The following is a 20,620-nucleotide window of genomic DNA, read 5'->3' on the forward strand; positions in this document are numbered from 1 at the left end:
ACATGAATTTTCCTCCTGTTCCTCTTCAGAATGCCCTTTTCGGTTTCCTTTTCATTATCAGAATTAACATTGATTGTTTCAACAACGTTCTCAAGGGTCCCATTCTCATTTAATTTAAGGTGTAAGTTATTTAAGCACTTGGCACCTATCATATTGTTCGGACCCATGGGAAAGTTTTGTCCTTCAAGTGGAACACCTATCTTCCTAAAAATCCAAGTTAGCAAACCTCCATATCCAATCACACAACCTTTAGAAATACATTCACTTAAGTGAGAGATCATCAAAGAGGGAAAATTGATTTTAATATTGTTAGCCATGCAGTAAATTAGGGTTGCATCTCGTAAACTTACTTCACTGCGTTTGGAATTTCGCGGAAAAACAAATCTACATGCAATGTTATACAACAATTTGTGTAAAGGGGACAGTGCATTATGGTTGACCTTCCCTCTTTTTTCAGTGATCCCTAACAATTTCCAAACATCCTTTTCATCTTTTTCAAAGAAAGTTATTTTTGATCCAACATAATAAACATCAAATCCATTTGCGGGCACACCTAGCCATTCTCCCAATTTCTGACTGTTAAACTCTATTTTAACTTCTTTAACAGAACTCGAACAAACACCCTTTTTTTTTTTGTCTAAACCAAACCCAACCATCATTTTTGAAGTGGTCGGTCTTTTCCTCTTGTTCCCTGCTTTCCTTTTAGTGCCACCAGGAGTGTCCTGCTGTTCTTTTGAAGATGACTCTTGAGCAGTTAATAAAGGTGTTGGGTGGATAATTCTTAAAGGCTTGGGTTGTTTCATTTTGGGTGTACGGGTATTGGTTTTCATGGTGATTTGATGAGTTGATGGAGCGAGATTTTGCAGGAAATGTGAGAAGATGAAGATGATTTTGGAATTTAGAGTAGATTGCGTTTGAGGATGAAGGGTTTAGGGCTTGGCATGTGAGAGTGTATAAAATGAATGTGAGGGGACGTGTGTTTAGGTGATTCATGTTCCTTATTTAATTCGCGCATTTGAACACAAAATGTGAAATGGAAACAGACAAATTTAGTGAAGAACTATGATGATTTAACTCCCGCTATTTTAATGGAAAATGCTGGGTAAATATATATATTAAATATTATGAAATTTTTTATGAAAATGAAAAATAAATGGAAATTTTATGCTACAACAATCTGATCAAATCGAATAACCAATCATATGAGCATTCACAGTATATACTTTTAAATGGTGCGTACCTGATCCTTTCGATAATCGATTTTTCAATCAAGATTTTGTGGTTGATCGACCTTTTCAATTTTCATTCTGTCTTTAAGGATCACATATGTCACTCACTTCAATGCAGCTTGATCATGCCAAGTTCCAATCTCATTTTCTCATGTTGTTCCCTTGGAAGCGGTTTAATCATGATATCTGCTATTTGCTCGTTTGTGTTTACATGCTTTAAAATAATATTTTCATTTTCAACATTATCCTTAAGAAAATGATGCCTAATGTGTATGTGTTTTACTCTTGAATGATGCACTTGATCTTTAGATATGCATATGGCACTGGTATTATCACAATAAATACGAACACATTCAAATTTAATACCAAAATCTCTTAGCTGCTGTTTTATCCAAAGCATTTGGGAACAGCAAGCTGCTGCTGCTACGTATTCAGCTTCGGTAGTGGATAATGCAACAGTGTTTTGTTTCTTGGAACTCCATGAAACAAAACATGAGCCAAGAAATTGTACCATACCTGAAGTACTTTTTCTATTAGCTAAATCACCTGCATAATCTGCATCACTGAAACCTTTCAAATCATAAACATCACTTTTAGGATAAAATAAGGATAAGTCGTCTGTTCCCTTCAAATATCTTAGAATTCGTTTAACTGCAGTGAGATGTGATTCTTTAAGATTGGATTGAAATCTAGTACATAAACCAACACTGAAAGCAATATCGGGTTTACTAGCAGTTAGATATAATAAAGAGCCAATCATGCCTCTATACATAGTTTAATCAATATTTGTTCCATTTGGGTCTTCATCTAATCTAACATTTGTAGCCATAGGTGTATGGTTGGTTTTAGCATTGTTTAGTCCATATTTCTTAAGAAGTTCTTTGATGTATTTTTGTTGATGAATAAAGATACCATTAGCAGTTTGTTTAATTTGCAAACAAAGAAAGAAATTTAATTCTCCCATCATGCTCATTTCAAATTCAGTGCTCATTAGGTTAGCAAATTCTTTACACAACAGTTTATTGGTGGCTCCAAAGATAATATCATCAACATATATTTGAACAACAAAAATATCCGAACCTCTATTCTTAAAGAATAAGATTTTTTCAATTTTGCCTCTTACAAAGTCATTTTGAATCAAAAACTTTGATAGTCTTTCATACCATTGCCTAGGAGCTTGTTTCAAGCCATAAAGAGCTTTATCAAGCTTGTAGACATGATCAAGACAAGAGGTAATTTCAAAGCCTGCGGGTTGTCCAACAAAAACTTCTTCATCAAGAAAACCATTTAAGAAAGCACATTTCACGTCCATTTGATATAATTTAAAATTCATGAAAGCAGCAAAAGAAATTAAAATTCTAATAGCCTCTAACCTTGCTACCGGTGCAAATGTCTCGGTATAATCAATACCTTCTTGTTGATTGTATCCTTTGACCACGAGCCTTGCTTTATTTCTAACAATTATTCCATGCTCATCAAGTTTATTCCGATACACCCATTTCAATCCAATTACCTTTTTGTGTTTTGGTTTGGGTTCCAAATGCCATACTTTATTTCTTTCAAATTCATTTAATTCATCTTGCATGGCTATGATCCATTCGGAATCCTTTAGAGCTTCTTCATGATTCTTGGGTTCGAGAGATGATAGAAACGCAAAGTGTGCACAAAAGTTTCTCATTTGAGATCTAGTTTGTGTTCCTTTATTCAAATCACTTATAATCAAATCAAGAGGATGGTATTTTTGATATCTCCAAGGTTTTGGCACAAAATCTCTTGTGGGAACAGTAGCATGTTCTGGTTCATCAGCTTGATTAACATTCTGTTCAGCTACTGGATTGTTCTGCTCATCTGTGGGAACAGCTGGATTGGGAACAGTCTGCTGTTCTGGCAGTTCCTGAACTTGATCAGTTCCTCCTGCCTCTACTGGGTTCATCAATTCATCTGCTGTTCCTGGATCTTGCATTTTCATTTCTTCTTCATCATTCTCTAGATTTGCAAGACCTATCTTAAAATTATTTGTATCCTGTTCACTTGACAAAAAGTTAGTTTCATTGGAAATAATGTGAACGGATTCTTCCACACTCATTGTTCTTTTGTTATAAACTCTATATGCCTTACTTTGAGATGAATAGCCAAGAAATACCGCTTCATCACTTCTTTCATCAAACTTCCCTATATTTCGTTTTCCATTCACATGAACAAAACATTTGCATCCAAACACACGAAAATAGGAAATATTTGGTTTAACACCTTTAAGCAATTCATAGGGTGTCTTTGAAGTGATTGGTCTTATTAATACACGATTCAAAATATAACATGCAGTATTAACAACTTCGGCCCAAAAATTTCTAGGTAGACCACTAGCAATTAACATGGTTCTAGCCATTTCCTCTAAAGTTCTATTTTTCCTTTCTACTACACCATTTTGTTGTGGTGTTCGTGGTGCCGAAAAATTATGACTTAATCCATGCTCATTGCAATAATTCATGAAACTTGAATTTTCGAATTCTCTTCCATGATCTGACCTTATGTGAATAATTTGATTATTGGTAGATTTTTGTATTTTGTTAGCGAAAGAAACAAACTCATTAAAGGCTTCATCTTTACTAACTAAAAATAAAATCCAAGTAAATCTACTATAATTATCAACAATAACAAACACATATCTTTTGCCACTACGGCTTTGTATTCTCATAGGTCCACATAGATCCATATGTAATAATTCAAGTGATTTAGTGGTGGTCACAACATTCTTTGATTTAAAAGATGATCTCACTTGTTTTCCTTTGGCACAAGGATCACAAATTTCCTCCTTAAGGAATTTTATAGTTGGTAGTCCTCTAACTAGGTCTTTTGATCTTAATGTATTAATCAATGAATAACTAGCATGACCTAGACGCTTATGCCAAAGAAGTGGGTCGTCTTCTATAACACTTAGACACGTTAGACTGTTTTTGGGAACAGTGTCCAGGTCCACCACATAGGTGTTCCCTTTTCTGATTCCCTCAAGAACGGTGTTTCCTGTGTCATTCCTAGAAATAATGCATCTTTCAGAAGTAAAGTTTACAGAGTTACCTTTATCACAAAATTGAGAAATGCTAAGTAAGTTATGTTTCAAATTCTCGACTAAAAATACATTATCAATGGTATGGGAACAGGACCTTCCAACCTTTCCTTTGGCTATTATCTCACTCTTCATATTGTTACCGAAGGTTACTGTTCCCCCATCATAGGCTTCAAGTGAGAGAAACTTAGATTTGTCACCCGGCATGTGCTTGGAACACCCACTGTCGAGATACCATGAGCTGTTCCCCCTCACTTGGACCTGAAAAAAATTAATGGTTAGTTACAGGAACCCAGACTTTCTTGGGTTTCTTGTCGATTTTGCATGAATCATTTTTCTTAATCTGAATGTTATCAACGTAGTTTCTGTTAGAGACAGTGTACTGTTCCCTTTTGGTGCACTGGTCCTTCAGTTGGCCAGTTCCTCCACAAAAGGAACAGATTCTGTCACTAGGGAGATCAACGTAAGCTTTCTTCTTCTTGTTATTCTTAAAGTAATTTAGGCCTTTTGAATTTTTTTCTTTTGGCATCTTAAATCCATTTGGGAGTAATTTTGATTTTCCCTTTTTTTCTCTTGAATTTAATTCAAGCTTATCATTAATGTTACGGTTGGATTCTAGATTCAATTTTAAATTTTGAAACTCATTGCACAAATCTTTAGTAGATGCATCATTCAATTCTTTATTCAAGCCTAATAATTTGTATTGCGACAACTCAATATTAAGAATAACATTTTCCTTTTTAATTCTCTCTATATTTTCCTTTAGAATTATGTTTTGATCCAACAAACTGAAAAATCTGTTTTGGACATCATATCTAAAGGTGTTTATATAGGAGACATGGTCTTTGCTTACCTTGAGTTCCTTTTCTAATTGGAGACACTTAACATTGTAATTTTCAAGTTTGGCTTGTGTCTCCTTTAGCAACTCAATCAATTTATTTTTACTTAAATTGGATGAATGGATAGTAAATGAGTTAGAAGAACATACCTGCTTTATGGCAAAGGCATTAATTTCTATCTTTTGAAAATCTTCTTTTTCAAATACGGTAATGGGTTTGGGAACAATTTTATGATTGGAGTTAGTAGTGGTTACCTCAAAGTCTCCAATTTTGATGACTCTCCAAACTTGATAATTTTCCGATTTGATGAAGATCTTCATCCTATTCTTCCAATAAATGTAGAAATTTCCATTAAACATCGGTGGTCTTTGAGTAGAATATCCTTCTTCCATTCCCTCGTTCATAATTGACATTTTTGGGAACACCAGGATTCTGCCCTCAGGGTTTCCTGATCTATTGGGAACAGGGCTCTGATACCAATTGTAGACTCAATTAGGAACGGGAACAGCAACAAGAGGGAGGGGTGAATTGTTGTTGTTACTAGTTTAAGCGTTTTTGCCATGTTTTTGCGGAATTGAATAAAATAAATAAAGCTTAAACTTAGAGCGAAATAATTAAAAGAGACAAACGATTTTTACGTGGAAACCTTCTAGGCCTAAATAGAAGGAAAAACCATGACCCCTCGGGATTTCTAAATTCTCCACTATGTTTAAGGCAACTCGTTACAATTACATTAAACATCTTACTTCACTCGAAGCGCATCAACTAGGCCAACTCTTCTCTCTCAAATTGATTCACTCAAAGCAACAAACTTAGCTTCACTAAAAGCTAATTCTCACCACTAGCTTCTCTAGAAGCTTTCTCCTTAGCTTTACTCAAAGCTAATCTCTTCTCTAGCTTCACTAAAAGCTATCTAATTCCCCCCTTAGACTCACCCGAGTCTAATTACATATTCTCTCAAAAACCCTTACAAAAGAATAAAAACTCTCTAAAAATAAAATCAATGAGTTGCACAAGAAACTATTATAAATTAATTGGCATTTTTAAAACAAAATTTTCTTGTAAAAATTCTCCCAAAATTACGTATGATTTAATGGCTCATACTTAGGCAAGTTTTGAAGAATAATCGAGACCACTATTTATAGAGCTAAAATCCCTAAGAATAAGGAATATTCCAATCCATTATTCCATTATCAAAAAGATCATGGGAGTAATGTGGATTAACCAAACATACGGTTATTTGATTAAGTCAAATCATACAGAAATAACCGCTGTTCCCATTTGCCTAAAATAGCTTCTGTTCCCTTCAAACAGCAGTTTCTTCAATAGCTGTTCCTGTTCCAGTACTAATTGCTGGAACGTGTTTGCTATAAATAGGAACGGTTATGCTTATTACGAATAGTTACTTGCTAACTTGTAGGTATAAAGACGGTTAAGAATGATAGCTAAGACCCATTCAACAACAACTAATTCTATTTTTAGTAAATCCAATATTTACTAAAAATAGATCCTAAAATAAAGGATCTTTATTTAGAGGCTCATACGTAAAGTAATTTTTAGAAAACTTTTTGCCAATTAATTATAATAATTAATTAATGCAACAAATTAACTTTATTTAATACATTAACTAAAAATAATAATTATAAATAAATAACCAGAATTTTCAGTTAACGTAGGCTGACTCTAGTTCAGGAACAGTGCGCTGTTTCCAGAATCCAGTTTTGCTAGAACATCCAACTTAGGAACAGTAAACCTACTGTCTCCATTTTACATCCCAAGCGATATACTTCTTCTAACATCCCTTGAATCATTTTGACACGTGTATTCCCATGAACTAAGCCATAGGTACTATCAACGATCACAATTAATCGGATATCGACCTGCACACAATCTCTAAACACATATTTGCTTAAGTGTAGTCATCATCAAAACTCAAGAGGTCCAACACTTTTTCACCAGGAAACACTCTAGCCATCCAAGGTCTTTCTCGTGATTTACGACTACTTCCTATAATCATAAATTTACAACCACAAGCCCTACTTTTGGAACCAGGCCGAGCAGCATTGTCTAAGTTATGCTAATCATGCCTTATATTACTGTAGCGATGACATCTTAAGTACAAACTCACTCTAGAACGTCCTTCCTTTTGTTTATATGAAGCACATGTAAATTGAAAACCAATTGTCAGTGCTATCTCATCAGCCCAAGCATGTAAATCAACTATAGAATCAAATTCTCTATCGGTAACTAGTCTTTTGGAATAATCTACATCATTCCCTAAGTTTTCAAAGTCCTGCAAATAATAAGGGTGTTATTATAATAACGTTATCGTAATATAATAATATATTAAATTATAAGAGTAAATAAACTCATTTACTTTAAAATTTAATAAATAATAGTAACTTCAAATTAAGAAGAAATAATTTTTGAAAAAAATACTTCAACATTTAAATAAATTAATCCCTCCAATTTAAATTTAATTTTTATAATAACATTATCATAATATAATAATACATAAAAATAAAACAATATATTAAAACATTTATGAAACAAAAATAACTTTGAACTACGAGTGGTTTTATGATTATGTTGAAAGAAGTTTGAAGCTCTTGTTTAGTCCCATGGGACTAAGTGAGTTTCAAAGAAAATGTCTCAAAAGATTTATGATTTCAAAATGAATTTATTACAAATAAAATTGTATAACTAGCTAGTATATTATACTCGGCCTTTTAGCAAATACTATATCTATAGCAAATACTATATCTATGTGAGTTTTTAATGGTTTTGTTTTTAAAATAAAATCTTATGCCGCGTCGAAGGATAACGGAGAGTCCGAAAGCAAATTCGTGCAGGAGTAATACTCCATCCTTATGTTATATTGTTGGGATTAATTTATGCACTAAGAGACATTTTATTTCGGTTAGTATTTGAGAACACTGATTTGTAGTTGGACTTTTGGAACTTTATTCCATATATTTGTAATTTTCCTAATTTTTATTATATATGTTGTGATGCATTTGATTGATTTATAGAGAGTGGTCAATTGGACGTTGGTATACTTAAGTAAACCCTATTATTGTGTTTGCATAGTTGAGCTTCCGCTTGATTACTAAATTTGAAATAGTCTTAGCCTTCATCATTTAGAGTGATCACTTGGACGTTGGTTTACGTAAGTAAATGATTTCAATTAATTAATTAAGAAAAGCAAGGTGAAAAATCATAATCAAAATGAATAAAGTATATATTGTATGATCACATAGAATTTATTATCTGATTGGATATTTAATTAATCAATTTCTGATTGAATATTTATACAAGATAAAAATTACATGATTGGACTTCATGATGGAAATATATATACATTTAAGGATCACAATTTATACTAACAAACCATAGTAAATCTTGTGCATTTACTTTTAAACATTTAAAAGATTTTATTGCTACATTATAAGAATAAAATATTTTCGATCATAACATGAAAAGGAAAGAAAATTTGAAGATCATGGATAGTAATAAAAATAATTGGAAATTTTAAATGCTAATTTTGAGTTTTTGGCTTTTTTAAATAGTATATAAACGTTTTTCTTATTCGCGTGGTGACTTAAGTTTCTAACTTCTCCACTTGTTAGACAAAAAGTTAAGGTTTTTGTTAAATTTTCGTAATTATTACACATTATAATGATTCTTTTTCATAAATTAATGTCGCGATCACACTTATGAGACACATTTTACAAACAAAATAAGTACTTAATTTAATTTAGAACTTAACATTTTGTCTACCACATAAAAAAGTTGAAAGCTCAAGGTTACAATGCAAGTTTTACAAAATGTTTGTGTCACATGAAAAAGTCAAAAATTCAATGTTAGCATGTAAAAATTTTCCAAAAATACTATATCTGATTAATTATTTTTAATAATTAAGTTTGATTTTGTATTATCATAGAAAGCCCAAAGCAGGCAAACACTATTACATAATGCCCTTTTTGGCATTGGTTGAACAAGGCATTTTGTTTCGGTAGTTGCGGACAATATTGGAGCCAATAGTGGCGGACCCAGGAATTTCAATTTGGGGGGGCAAAATCCGAACGTCACGTCGTTCGAATAATCTGATCGTCGTCCGAATATTTTTTTTTTAAAGAAAAATAGAAAACATAATAGAAACAATATTTACAATTTACAATATCAAATCCGATGTTAAAAGTTTTACAATCCAAAATATTTAAAAAAAAAATACAAGCGTTCAAATGAAAATTACAAATTCATCCTTCGAGTTTTCATATTTTTAAAGCGATCAATAATCTTTTCATCAGAAACTTGTAGAAACACTTCCTTCTCAATGTAAGTAACCAAACAATCATTCACTAGTTGATCACCCATGCTATTTCTCAACTTATTTTTGACAAACGTCATTGCGGAAAACACTCTTTCTACACTTGTCGTAGCAACAGGAAGAATCAACATCAACTTGATTAGCAAATGTATAAGAGGAAAAGTCTCATGTTTCCTTGTTTTAACAAGCATCATGGAAAGAGAATTGATATCTTGCAAATCATGAAATCTTTCATCATTTTGCATAGAATCTAAGAGGACATCAAGTTGAAGATCAAGAGCCGTTAAATCATAGCATGAAAACTCTTCGAGATATAAAGAAGCAAGTTTAAGTATCCTCTCTTTATCAAAAGATGAAAAGTTACCTCTAGGACTCAGGGAAGCCATGCATGTAAGTAACTCCATGTTCTTCTCATTAAAACGGTTATCAATCTCTTGAAGATGCAAATCAATTACTTCCAAAAAAATGTCAACGCGAAAATGATGTAGATTTGTTGCTTGTTTAGCAAAACGTCTTGATCTTTCTTGAGGTACATATTGATCATCCATAGATGGAACATCAATCTCGTGTTTAGTACAAAATAAAATGACTTTGTCTAAGAGACTATCCCATCCTTGATCCCTCATCTTTTGCAACACATTCGTTGTACTTTTAACAAGGCTAATGGCATTCACAATATCTTGTTCCTTTCTTTGTAAAGCAACACATAAATCATTAGTGTAGCCAAAAATAGTCAACATGAAATGAGCCATAAAAATAAAATCAAAGAACTCCAAAGATCCTAAAACAACTTGAGCTTTGAGCTTATCATCCGGAGAGCCATTTTCTCCAATCTCCTCAAGCACTTTAACAATTGAAGGAAACAAGTTGATGATACTTATTAGACACTTGTAATGAGATCCCCAACGTGTATCTCCCGGCCTACTTAAACCACGTTCTTGATTCAAACCCGATCCACTTTCAATTTCCCCCACTTCCAAAGCTTGAGCCACTACTTGAGCTTGATGTTTTTGAATAAGGTCTCTTCTCTTACAAGAAGCTCCCACCACATTTAACAAGTTTGCAAGTACGTCAAAAAGCCAAGTACAATTAACATTCTTTTTAGCAACCGCAACTAGAGTTAGTTGAAGTTGATGAGCAAAACAATGAATGTAATAGGCTCTTAGAGTATCATTCATAATCAAAGTCTTGAGGCCATTGATTTCACCCCTCATGTTACTTGCCCCATCATACCCTTGACCTTTTATCATAGAAGGACTTAATGAATGTTCCATAAGCAACGACATAATGGCATTTTTAAGAGACAAAGCGGTAGTATCACCCACATGTAGAATGCCTAAAAAGCGTTCCACTATCGATCCATTTTCTCTATTAACAAACCGCAAAACAAGAGCTAGTTGTTCTTTTTGAGACACATCACTTGATTCATCGGCCAAAATAGAAAAGTAACCATCACCAATCAACTTGAATTAACAATGAACTAATGAAGCTATGAAACAATTAAACAAATTAACAATTACAATTACAAATTAACAATTAAATAAGTAATGGAAGCATGGAACTCACAATTAAACAATTGAAGAGAAGAGGAAGACTGGAAGAGGAAGCGAGTAGGTGTAGCGATTAGCGAAGAAGAGGAAGAAGCGAAGAACACTGTCGAATGTCGAATGTCTGTGAGCGAAGAAGAGGAAGAACAGTCGAAGGCTACACTGTAACACTGGAACTTCCGAACTTGGCCGGCCGTTTGTGGGCTGTGGCGGACTGGCAGTGGTCGGTGGAGTCGTGGAGATTTGGAGAAGGAAGGTTCAAGGTTTTGTCTGTACTCTGTCGAATGTCGAACACAGGTGAATGTGATTAGGGTTTGCTTTGTTTTTTAAATGGAAGCAGCAACATTTTATTTTTTTATTTTTTTTTTAAAGGTGATTAGCGACGGGGATTTTGGTCGCCAGGTGGTCGCTAAGTGGTCGCAAATTTTTTTTTTTTTTTTTTAAAATCTCATTAATTTTTTTCAGATTGGGGGGGCCACTGCCCCCCCTTGCCCCTAGCTGGGTCTGCCACTGGGAGCCAACGCAACAAGTGTTGTGGCGGAGGCCAATTCTAAAACAACTAACGCCACAAACCTGCTTAAAATAAAAGCCTATAAAATGAATACAAGAAGTTCAAGTTTCTTTTTTTTTTTTTAATATTTATAATAGCTAATAATATATAAAAAATATATATATATAAATAATCCAATAATACATAAATATACAATACTGAAAACTCTTTTAGTCTTGCATATTCCACATATAAAAAAATATATATATAAATACTCCAATAATACATAAATAATACACAAGATACACAATACACAACAATACCTCAATGTTCCAACGCTTTAAATTCACCACAATATACATAATTTACAAAATATATACAATATACACAATAATATACATAAACTAATTCAACAAAAGGAATGAATTTCGGTTTTAACTTAATCTCGCTTTCTAATGTCACTGTCAATGAATCGGGCCCGTAGCTCTCGTACCTCAATAATATCAACCGTATAACACGTCATACAAAAAAGACAATATGTCTATAAAAAAAATTTATTAGATTTGATAAATAAATATGAGCTATAATTAAAAATCAATTCAATTTAATCACTCAGTATTGAGTATGTTGTTGCTTAAAAGCCACTTGAAATTCCAGTTGATTGTTTATGGCACTATAAATTATTATTAAATAGAATAGATATTAGGAAAAATTACCATGAACAATATAACTTTTTTCTTATTTTCCTTTAATAATACCAACTTATGATTAACTATAAACTATACCAACTTAGGCGATGTTTCCCTTGAATATCCCCAAAATGTTAAAAATCAAACTATAGGAACGTATATGACAAAAGATTTTGTGAATTAGCTAATAAATTGAAGTTAGTATTATTCTAGGAAAAAAACCCTCCACTAAATTGGAATTATTCAAGATTAATTAAAATTTAGTATTATTGTAAGAAAATTAACAAAAATTTATATTATTTATGGTAATTTTTCTTATATATTAAAGATAAAAAAAATGGAGAAATAATTGTGCTGGACTAAAGCAGTCCTAATTAAGCCAAATTAATTATTATGGTTCATACTAAAAGATTATTATATGATCACTTGTAATTAATTATTTAATTGATTGTTATTCTTGTAGTTTATTGAAAATTAATGTGTATAAATTTTTTTTTTAAAACTTAATATTCAAAAAAGGATTAGTATCCAATGATTAATAAATATTTTTAATCTAGCAAATATAAGAAAACAAATTAGAAGATCATTCTCAAAAATTAATAAAGTATATATTGTACGCTCACATAGGATTCATTCTACAATTTGATATTATTTCATTAATCAATTTGTAATTAATACTTATTGAGGATTAATATTACCTAATAAGTAAAACATTTTCAATCATTGTATATATGGTGAAAGTTGATTAAAATTCAAAAAAATATATTTGAATTTAACAAATAATGACAAGATCTTGTGCATTTAGTTATTTGATTGGATATTATTTCATTATTTAATTTATTGAATATTCAAAAAATCTTAACACGATATTATAAAATAAAAAAAGTATTTTCAATGATAAGCAAATAAAAATTGGTGATCATGGTTATTATTGGATCATTTGTGATATTGATTATTAATTGGATAATATTTTAATTAAAAGGGAAAAATATTCTAAAATATATAAATGCCAAAGAGCCACAAGTTACACAGAGAAGCAATTAACTTTAAGCTGTTTTCAACCAAACAAAAAACGTTTATATATCTTACATCAATATTTTTTTTTTCATTAAGGATCTAATTGAATAACATGGCTGGAAATAAGTCATTTTTGCCTCTTATGTTGGTTCTACAAGTTATTTTTCTTTGTGGTAAGTAACAAAATTATTACTATAATTATTTTTTTTTGACAAATATTATTATTATTATTATTATTATTATTATTATTAGCAGCAGTAGTAGTCATAGTAGTCGTAGTAATAATAGTAGTATTATTAGTACTCAATCATTTATTTTTGTTTGTTTACTTTACAATTTGCACACATTTTAAAGTAAATTTTGAGCATATTTAAATAAAATTCATAAGTTATCTTTTACTAAATATTTCATATATTGAAGTCTTTTTTCTCATCTACACATGATACAAGTCACAAAGCATACATTTCAAACAACGTAGACATGTAACATTTTTTAATGATTCCAGGCAACAATGTTACAAGTGCAAGAGAAGTGATGTTCCCTCAAAATGTGGGAATACAACGAAGTGGAAGTTGTTTTCCATTAGCAGGTTGTACTGATGCTTCATGTGTAGGTAGCTGTGGATCACTAGCAAAGAATTCTCATTGCCTTGGAAATGATTTATGCTGTTGTAGACAATAACATAATATCCTACTAGTCAATATAACTGCATGTACTACTAATAAACAAATTTCATATATTTAAAATAAAATTCAGCTCTTACTAGAGGTATCTTTTACTAAATATTTTAAATTATTTCAATGCAAATTAATAATGCTATATATATATATATATATATATATATATATATATATATATATATATATATATATATATATATATATATATATATATATATATATATATATATATATATATATATATATATATACACACTCCAATAATACAGAAATATACAATACTGAAAACTCTTTTAGTCTTGCATATTCCACATATAAAAAAAATATATATAAATACTCCAATAATACATAAATAATACACTAGATACCCAATACACCACAATACATCAATGTTCCAATGCTTTAAATTCACCACAATATACATAATATACAAAATATATAAAATATATACAATATACACAATAATATACATAAACTAATTCAATAAAAGGAATGAATTTTGGTTTTAACTTAATCTCGCTTTCTAATGTCACTGTCAATGAATCGGGCCCGTAGCTCTCGTACCTCGATAATATCTACCGTATAACACGTCATACAAAAAGACAAAATGTCTATAAAAAAATTTATGGATTTGATAATTAAATATGAGCTATAATTAAAAATCAATTCAATTTAATCACTCAGTATTGAGTATGTTGTTGCTTAAAAGCCACTTGAAATTCCAGTTGATTGTTTATGGCACTGTAAATTATTATTAAATAGAATAGATTTAGGAAAAATTACCATAAATAATATAACTTTTTGCTTATTTTTCTATAATAATACCAACTTATGATTAACCATAAACTAACCAACTTAGGGGATGTTTCCCTTGAATATCCCTAACATGTTAAAAATTAGAACTATAGGAACGTACACTAGTGGAAAAAAACGTATTTGCTGCTAATCATTTGCTGTGGTTTATGTACATACGTCGCAATAAGTAGGAAAAAGAATTAGAAAAAAAAAAGAAAACATTAATTGCTGCGGTTTTGGGACTTAACCGCAGCAAATACGTATGAGCAGCTTCAATTGCTGCGGATATGTATATGCCCGCAGCAAAAAATCACATTTAATTGCTCCGGTTCTTCATTACCCGCAGCAAATAACCCTTATTCAATAACCTTTAAAATTCATCAGCATTAATTGTTGCGGTTTATCTTATTGACCGCTGCAAATAGTATATAAAAATGGCGCCTTGCATTTGCTCTAACGTTTATATTTTCATAATATAACCCTTAAGCTTCTGTTTCATTCTTCAAAACAAACGCTCAAAACAAACGCACGCACAGCAGTTCTTCAAACATACGCACAACAGTTCTTCTGTTTCATTCATAAACTATAATTCTTCAAACTTCATCTTCTTCAAACATCATCGAACATTATCAAACTTTCCAGAATTCTTCAAACCCTTAATCTTCTTCAAACATCGAACATCATCATCTTCTTCAAACAGCCGTTCCATTCAAGAATTCTCTCAAACTTCTCTTGTTCATTATCAAACTTCAAACATCGAACATTCTTCAAAACATTCTTCAAACTTCAAACTTCATTATCGAACATTCTTATATTGTTCTTCAAGGTATTATTTTTTCAAGCTTAATTTAAATTCTTCAACTTCATTATGTTTTAGGGATTTAGTTTTTTTATACTAATTTTTTTTCATTGTATAGGTTATACTAACCCACCAAAATCCACGAAATTCAAGGTATCATTTTCATTTTCATTTTGTAAGTTAGGTTTAAATTTGTCATACTTTATGAATGTATATGTTGTTTTTGTTTTTAAGTTTTAAATTTATCATATATATCATGGTTTGTTATATTTTTAAGTAGTTTCTTCATTTTATTTATCAATGTGTGTGTTTTTTATGTTTTAAATTTATCATAATTTATTTCCAGTTTGTAAATTAGGTTTAATTAGCGTTGTTTATGGTTAAATGAATGAATGAGTTGTTGATATGAATGTTAATTAGTTGTCCACGTTTATGAATGTGATTTTATTTTTATTTTTTTATATGAATATTATTAATTATAGTTACTATAATAAACATCATTTGGATAGTGTTAAATGAACATTGTGTTATTATTTGGATTAATTAGTGCTAAATGAATGATTATTACTTAATTTTGTGGTTATTTAGAGTTCGTTAAGTATATATGTTTAAAAGTTGTGTATTAATTTTGTTTTGAATCAATTAATCACACTAGTTAGGATGACAAACGATCGTTCTTGGATGTATGGAAGCATTGAATCGTCGGAATTTATTGATGGCGTATTAGAATTTTGTAGTATTGCGGTTGAACATCAAGTTAGGACGGGGGGAGTTGGTTTTTATTGCCCATGTGTCAGTTGTGGCAATGTATCAAAGGTAGATAGTGTTGATATCCTTAGGGAGCACATACTTCGACGTGGGTTTAGGCCTCAATATCATGTTTGGGTTTGGCATGGTGAGGAGGGAGTTTACAAAGAGAAAAGTGTTGTTAAGGACGTCAATAATGTGGCCGATGTCAATGAGGATGTAGTAGATCATGTTGATGGGTATGAGACAGATGAAGAGAATGTCGATGAGGATGTGGATCGTGTTGATGAGATGATGGAGGGAGTCGAGGATGAGTTAGGAAAACGTCCTCGTGTTTTTGACTTGTTGACAGAGGCTTCTCAAAAGCCTTTGTACCCTGGATGTACAAAGTTCACCAAACTAACAGCAGTGTTGACAATTTTCTACATTAAGTCAAAGTTCAATTGGAGTGACGCTAGTTTCACAATGTTATTAGAAGCGTTAGGTGAGTTGCTTCCTGAGGGAAAGCAACTTCCAAAGTCGACATATTATGCCAAAAAGCTCATGTGTCCTTTCGGCTTAGAGTACCAGAAGATTCATGCGTGTCCGAATGATTGTGTGTTGTATCGGAATGAAAACGAGAACTTAGAAGAGTGTCCTAGGTGTGGGTTATCGCGCTACAAGCGTAAAGGGGCTCGGGATGCTAAAGGGCCCCCGGCTAAGGTATTGTGGTATCTTCCAATAATACCTAGAGTCAAGCGCTTGTTTTCTATAAAGAAAGATGCGTTAAATTTGAGGTCAGTTTCGCGCGTAAAGTAGGTCAAACATGGTTTGTTATGCACGAAACATGGCACACAACACTATTTGGCATATATTATTGTGTTGAAATGGTTAGACTTGATAATAATAGTCATATGCTAGAAATTAGAAGTTAAGTTGCGATTTTATGCGTTTTTAAGCGTTTTTGTCAATTTCGCGCGTAAAGTAGGTCAAACATGGTTTGTTTTGCACGAAACTTGGCACACAACACTATTTGGCATATATTATTGTGTTGAAATGGTTATACTTGATAATAATAGTCATATGCTAGAAATTAGAAGTTAAGTTGCGATTTTATGGGTTTTTAAGCGTTTTTGTCAATTTCGCGCGTAAAGTAGGTCAGACATGGTTTGTTATGCACGAAACTTGGCACACAACACTATTTGGCATATATTATTGTGTTGAAATGGTTAGAATTTATAATAATAGTCATATGCTAGAAACTAGAAGTAAAGTTGCGATTTTATGCGTTTTTAAGCGTTTTTGTGAATTTCGCGCGTAAAGTAGGTCAAACATGGTTTGTTATGCACGAAACTTGGCACACAACACTATTTGGCATATATTATTGTGTTGAAATGGTTAGAATTGATAATAATAGTCATATGCTAGAAATTAGAAGTTAAGTTGCGATTTTATGCGTTTTTAAGCGTTTTTGTCAATTCCGCGCGTAAAGTACTCAAGCTTGGTTTTGATGCGAAACCGGGGCTGATTAAGGCCTTGGTTATGCAAGGATTAATGTTGTGCGTAAGCTTTGATTAATGACACAGTCAAAAACTACAAATGATCATGAAAAGAACACGAAACAACCACAAACACTTAAACAAAATTCTGATCTAGCAAACTGTCGACCAGCCCTCCTTCGGCTCTGCTTCTAGGAGTCCACGGGGATCGTTAGAATGGTTTTAGGACCTTGATAGCTAGATCCAAGTACCAAGATTCCCTTTCCACTTTAGCCTAGGTCCTGGATGCATAGTTTTGGTCTCCACGTGTCGTGCAAGGTGGTCTGGTCACTAGTTTGATGCTGTCAATTTCGCGTTTTTATTTGTCAATTTCGCGCGTAAAGTAGGTCAAACATGGTTTGTTATGCACGAAACTTGGCACACAACACTATTTGGCATATATTATTGTGTTGAAATGGTTAGACTTGATAATAATAGTCATATGCTAGAAATTAGAAGTTAAGTTGCGATTTTATGCGTTTTTAAGCGTTTTTGTCAATTTCGCGCGTAAAGTAGGTCAAACATGGTTTGTTATGCACGAAACTTGGCACACAACACTATTTGGCATATATTTTTGTGTTGAAATGGTTATACTTGATAATAATAGTCATATGCTAGAAATTAGAAGTTAAGTTGCGATTTTATGGGTTTTTTAGCGTTTTTGTCAATTTCGCGCGTAAAGTAGGTCAAACATGGTTTGTTATGGACGAAACTTGGCACACAACACTATTTGGCATATATTATTGTGTTGAAATGGTTAGAATTGATAATAATAGTCATATGCTAGAAATTAGAAGTTAAGTTGCGATTTTATGCGTTTTTAAGCGTTTTTGTCAATTTCGCGCGTAAAGTACTCAAACTTGGTTTGTTATGCACGAAACTTGGCACACAACACTATTTGGCATATATTATTGTGCTGAAATGGTTAGAATTGATAATAATAGTCATATGCTAGAAATTAGAAGTTAAGTTGCGATTTTATGCATTTTTAAGCGTTTTTGTCAATTCCGCGCGTAAAGTAGTTCAAACTTTGTTTGTTTTGCACGAAACTTGGCACACAACACTATTTGGTATATATTATTGTGTAGAAGTTGTTAGAATTGAAAATCATATTCATATTCTAGAATTTATGTGTTAAGTTGCGATTTTATGCGTTTTTAACCGTTTTTGACACTAACTTCTATTTTCTCTTAGTGCTTTCAACAACCTCCTTCTTCCGTTGACTGCGGCTACTACGCGCTTAAGTTTATGGACGATATTATAAATTCCGTGAAGGAATTTGGAGTCGAAAATATAGATGCCGTAAGTATTTGTTACGTTCTTAATTAAATATATTATTGGTAAAATCTAATGTTTCTATATTAATAGCTTTTATTTTAATATTATAATATAGGTTTTAAACGACATTCCGAGGGAAACACGGGCTTTGAGAAGTGAAGAGATGCGCGAATTAAAAGACAAGATTGCCGTGTATCTTGCTAATATTTGTCCTTGATAAATTGTAATTAGTATTGATTATTTTTTATAGTTTATTTAATGTATATATATATATATGTACGTACATATTATATTATATATATATACGAGCGAGAGTTTATTATTACAAAGAGATTAATGTTGATTATCTGTGATTATCATTGGATTAATCACTGTTATTACATTGTAATATTGTTGCATTATTATAAGGATTAAACGGAAAAAGAAAAAAAAAAGAAAAAAAAGACACTTATTGCTGCGGTTTTACCCCTGACCGCAGCAAATAACACCAATTATTTGCTGCGGTTTTAGCCCATGACCGCAGAAAATAACACCCATTATTTGCTGCGGTTTTAGCCCATGACCGCAGCAAATAATGCCCTTATTTGCTGCGGTTTTGAACCGCAGCATTTAAAGTAGGACATTTTGCTGCTATCACTATTGCTGGGGACCAAAACCGCAGCAAATAATGGTAAAAAAACCGCAGCAAACGAGGTTTTTTCCACTAGTGGTATATGACAAAAGATTTTGTGAATTAGCTAATAAATTGAAGTTAGTATTATTCTAGGAAAAAACCCCCCACAAAGTTGGTGTTATTCATGATTAATTAAAATTTAACATTATCGTAGGAAAATTAACAAAAGTTTATATTATTTACTATAATTTTTCCTATACATTAAAGATAAAAAAAATGGAGAAATAATTGTGTTGGACTAAAACAGTCCTAATTAAGCCAAATTAATTATTTTGCTTCATACTAAAAGATTATTATATGATCACTTGTAATTAATTATTTAATTGAATGTTATTCTTGTAGTTTATTGAAAATTAATGTTTATAAAAAATTTGTTTTAAAACTTAATATTCATAAAAGGATTAGTATCCAATGATTAATAAATATTTTTAGTCTATAAACTAAAGAAAACAAATTAGAAGATCATTCTCAAAAATTAACAAAGTATATATTGTACGCTCACATAGGATTCATTCTATAATTTGATATTATTTCATTAATCAATTTGTAATTAATACTTATTGAGGATTGTTGATTCTCTTAGGTTTTGATGATGACTACACTTCAAGTAAATAAATGTATTTTTAGAGATTGTGTGCAGTTCGATATCCGGTCGTGATTAAGATCCTTGATAGTACCTATGACTTAGTCTATGAACATGTACTCGTCAAAGGAATCCAAAGAAGTTAGAAAAAGCATATCGCTTAGGATGTCAAATGTAGACAGGAGGTCTACTGTTCCCAAGTTTGATGATCTAACAAAACTGAAAATTGAAAACAGTGCAGTGTTCCCAGAGTGGAGTTTGAACAAAATACGTCTGCTAAAATTCTGATTATTATATTTTCTGATTTTTAGTTGATGTATTAGTTAAAATTAATTTGTTGCAT

The 20,620-nt window shown here is 31.6% G+C and overlaps 1 protein-coding gene across 1 annotated transcript; it reads right to left on the bottom strand.

Moving 5' to 3' along the window:
• Positions 1-1,162: 1,162 nt before the first annotated feature.
• Positions 1,163-11,861, bottom strand: LOC130821499 (uncharacterized). Its single transcript, XM_057687288.1, has 6 exons — positions 11,823-11,861; positions 11,518-11,599; positions 10,997-11,286; positions 10,254-10,925; positions 9,447-10,088; positions 1,163-1,177 (listed from the first exon to the last, which is right to left on the bottom strand). The coding sequence occupies exons 1-6, from the start codon at positions 11,859-11,861 to the stop codon at positions 1,163-1,165; spliced, it is 1,740 nt and encodes a 579-aa protein (XP_057543271.1).
• Positions 11,862-20,620: the final 8,759 nt, after the last annotated feature.

This window comes from Amaranthus tricolor, chromosome 8 (assembly GCF_026212465.1).
Source record: "Amaranthus tricolor cultivar Red isolate AtriRed21 chromosome 8, ASM2621246v1, whole genome shotgun sequence".
Lineage (NCBI taxonomy): Eukaryota > Viridiplantae > Streptophyta > Magnoliopsida > Caryophyllales > Amaranthaceae > Amaranthus > Amaranthus tricolor.